This window comes from Monopterus albus, unplaced genomic scaffold (genome assembly GCF_001952655.1).
Source record: "Monopterus albus unplaced genomic scaffold, M_albus_1.0 scaffold1293.1, whole genome shotgun sequence".
NCBI classification, from domain to species: domain Eukaryota; kingdom Metazoa; phylum Chordata; class Actinopteri; order Synbranchiformes; family Synbranchidae; genus Monopterus; species Monopterus albus.
This window is the reverse complement of record NW_018129171.1, coordinates 452-4134: the sequence shown is the minus strand read 5'-3', so window position 1 is coordinate 4134 and position 3683 is coordinate 452. Positions and strand designations below refer to the sequence as shown.

The 3683-nt window shown below is 40.5% G+C and overlaps 1 protein-coding gene across 1 annotated transcript; it reads left to right on the top strand.

Annotated features, from left to right (window-relative positions):
* Window positions 1–2352: 2352 nt before the first annotated feature.
* LOC109953772 (CD63 antigen-like) lies at window positions 2353–3393 on the top strand (the record flags this gene model as incomplete). Its single annotated transcript, XM_020589234.1, has 4 exons — window positions 2353–2565; window positions 2726–2800; window positions 2887–2982; window positions 3215–3393. Coding segments are annotated over 4 exons (558 nt in total), but the record flags the coding sequence as incomplete, so codon positions are not given.
* Between the last annotated feature and the right edge of the window lie 290 nt (window positions 3394–3683).

The window sequence follows — 3683 nt, the reverse complement described above, 5'->3', positions numbered from 1 at the left end:
GTGTTGTGGGAAGCATTGAAAACAGGTGGTTAATTTGAGTAAAGTTTTCGACGGTAGTCAAATGAGTGACAGTGGGAGCATTTGAAATCATCTTCTATCTTTTTTAGCAGAGGGGTGTAGTCAAGGTTGAAAAGTTCTGACAGCGTAGGGGAAATACAGATGCCTAAATATTTTATGTTGCCAGTGTGGGGTGGTAGGGGGACAGTCTTGAGCTGTAGAATTCCAGGCATCTTCAGAGAGTGGCAATATGGTGGATTTATTCCAGTTTGTTGTGTAGTTAGAAATCCTGGAGAATGTATTAATAATGGAGAAGGTTTGTCATGGTGAACTGTAGGGGTCCTGTAGATATAATAATAAATCATCTGCATAGGGGCTAATTTTATGTTGTGAGTTGGTATCCTGTATTCCTTTGATGCTCTTATTCTGTTGTATTGCTGCTGCTAGAGGTTCAATGAAGATGGTGAATAGAGATGGTGAGAGTGGGCATCCTTGTCTAGTTCCTCAGTGAAGTGTGAAACTTTGTGAAGTTATCCCATTTGTGGTTATTGTAGCTCTTGGTAATGTATATAGTGTTTTAATTCAGTGGATGAAGGACACTCCAAAACCAACTCTTGGTGGGTGGCCTTCGGCCTCGACCGGTTGGGGTGAGCGTATAGAGGAGAGAGAAAAGCAAAGCAACAAGATACAACAACGAACAATCAAACACCCGTCAGGTGGTTGTGGCCGGTGACTGTTCATGAGAAACGTAGAGCTCCAGAGCCAGGGCTACCTGCAGAAAGGTACAGGGAGAGAGAGAGAGAGAGGAGACGCTGTGGGAGGGAGGAGACACACAGTTAGTGATGGGTAATGGTGGCATATAGATGCATGGAGAGGGGAGGAGCTGAAGTGTTTAGATTTTTATCCTGACATGAGCATTACTGTAAAATTCATTTCAAATGTTAAAAATAAGAAAACGCTCATGTGTAGTACGACCAGTTAAGCTGGGAGCCGTTGTTCATCTGTGTGCGGCATCTCAACAGGCAGAGGGAAAAATACAGGAAACGTATCACTAAGTCTTGTAATATCCCCTCAGCTGAACTCATGTCTCTGTCCTGTGCTGCTTCCTGTCAGGATGTTTGTTTTAATTTAGGGACATACTAAGAACGTCAAAAAGGTTTTGTGAGCTTTTATCTATCAGCTGAAATGATAATTAATTAGTACATTAACAGAAACTTAATCTGCTACAACTCTGCTAGTCATTTTTGATCAAGCACTTTTTGATCTGTCAGGTAATTTTAAAGAATAAACATCTAACACGTACCACTACCGGAAATTTCTGCAATGTGGATATTTGCCGGTTTTCTTATTTCTACTGTGATAGTACAAGTAGTACAGTGTGAATTGGACCATTAGACCAAACTGCTGCAGATCATTTCTTTCTCAATAGACTATTTGATTAAAAACTAATTGTTTCTGTGATTAACCCCCACCCCAGATTGAATCATATTGCAGTTGTGTCCTCTGGGAATGGACTCCTCACTCCGCTCCAGCTGAAGGATGTCGAGTTCTCTGTAATGTTTGCTTTAGAGCTATAGTTGTTCCCAGATTATTATGGCCAAACAGTTCACTCACACAAAAGAAAGGTGGATGAAACTTTTTATGGCCAAACAGTTCACTCACACGTTGTTGTAAAAGAAAGGTGGATGAAAGTCACAGTCAGTTTACAGTAGGTTTGCATAGGAGATTGTCACAAATTCCCTCCCTCCCTGTTTCACATTAGTGCTCACTCATTTTGTGAGATTAAGGTGTTTATATGGAATCTTTGAGTCTTAAAATCAAGTGAATAGTTGTTGAATGTAATCATAATATAATATTTAATGTTCCATTTTACCTAAATGCCTTATGGAATTGAATATTTTACCATCCCTGTAGCGGTGGGAGAAAATTCCAGTATCTTCTACAATTCTATATCGATTCACAAATGCTAAAAATTGATTTTGAAAACTGAAGGAAGAAAAAGGTGGAACTCAACCGCTAAGTCAGCGTAGCACACGGACAGCGTGCACATACAGGAGTTGTTGTACGTCTGTGGTTGTAACGTTAGTTCATCTTCAGAAACGGAAATCAGTTGCACGTTAATGACTTGATAGTGTGTGAATACTTCACAGCCGATCACCGGCAGACTGACGTCAACAACAACATATTCGAGCGCTCTGCTTGTTCTTCCCCCTCCCCTTTACAATACACACATGCAACTACCAAAACCCAGCAATGGAAGAAGTACTCATTGTATGCTGAAGTAAAAGTAGCTGTACCACAGTGTGAAAATACTCAATACTCATCCCTACACAAACACATATTATTCCAGCCTAATTGAATGTGTTCCTTTTCCTGCAGGTATGCGGCCTAGCATTGAGTGTGGTGGGAATCATGGCTCAGGTGGCTCTGAACAAGACCTTAAAGATCACTGATCCAACAGCCTCAGCAGCTCCCATTGTTATCATTGCAGTCGGTGCAGTGATTTTTGTCATTGCCTTCTTTGGCTGCTGTGGAGCCTGGAAGGAGAGTTCCTGCATGGTCACCATGGTAATTCATATACAGTGGTATCTGTTCATCATTAGACAAAAAAAGTTGAATTAACTTTGTTTAGAGGAAAATCTGTGGTACAAATTTCTAAGTAACACATTTCCAAAACATGCAAAAAGTATCTTATTTGCATAGTAACCATTTTTTGTCTCTCTTGCAGTTTGCCATTTTTCTCGTACTGGCCATCATTATTGACTTGGCAGCATTAATAGCTGGATATGTCTTCAGAAATGAAGTATGTACATAAATTCATTGTTAGTTACATAAAGCCCTGCAGAAGGCATGGTTTAACTTTGGCTGCATGTTGTGTCTCCTTTCTAGGTCTCAATTGTGGTCGAGAAAACCCTCGTTGACATGATGGCTGGTTATAACAACAACACTGAGCTGAAAAAGGCTGTGGATAAACTGCAGGAGGATGTAAGTTTACTGTAAACTCTGTACTCCATACTCACTGTTTACTTAAGTTGGCACCACCTTCACATAACACTGCTCCATCCTGTTGGCCGGTGCTGTGGAAGATGACTTTTTTTTTTTTTGCCGCCATCTGCTGGCACAAGTTGTATTATCTTACTGTGCATTTGTGATTTGCAGACTTACAATGGGAACGTCCATATGAAATGTTTTTCATTTGACTCACTTATACTTCCAGGTGCAGTGCTGTGGTGTGAACAGTACTTCTGACTGGGCCAACTTCAAACCTAATAAAAATTCTGTGCCTGACTCATGCTGTGTGAATGTCACTAAAGACTGTGGACTCAACAACATGAAAAACCCCGTCAAAGTGCACCAGCTGGTAAACTCCCAACGACTGATGCTTTTGTAATGAAGTTGGTGCCGCTCCAGCTGAAGGATGTCGAGTTCTCTGTAATGTTTGCTTTAGAGCTATAGTTGTTCCCAGATTTTTATGGCCAAACAGTTCACTCACACGTTGTTGTAAAAGAAAGGTGGATGAAAGTCACAGTCAGTTTACAGTAGGTTTGCATAGGAGATTGTCACAAATTCCCTCCCTCCCTGTTTCACATTAGTGCTCACTCATTTTGTGAGATTAAGGTGTTTATATGGAATCTTTGAGTCTTAAAATCAAGTGAATAGTTGTTGAATGTAATCATAATATAATA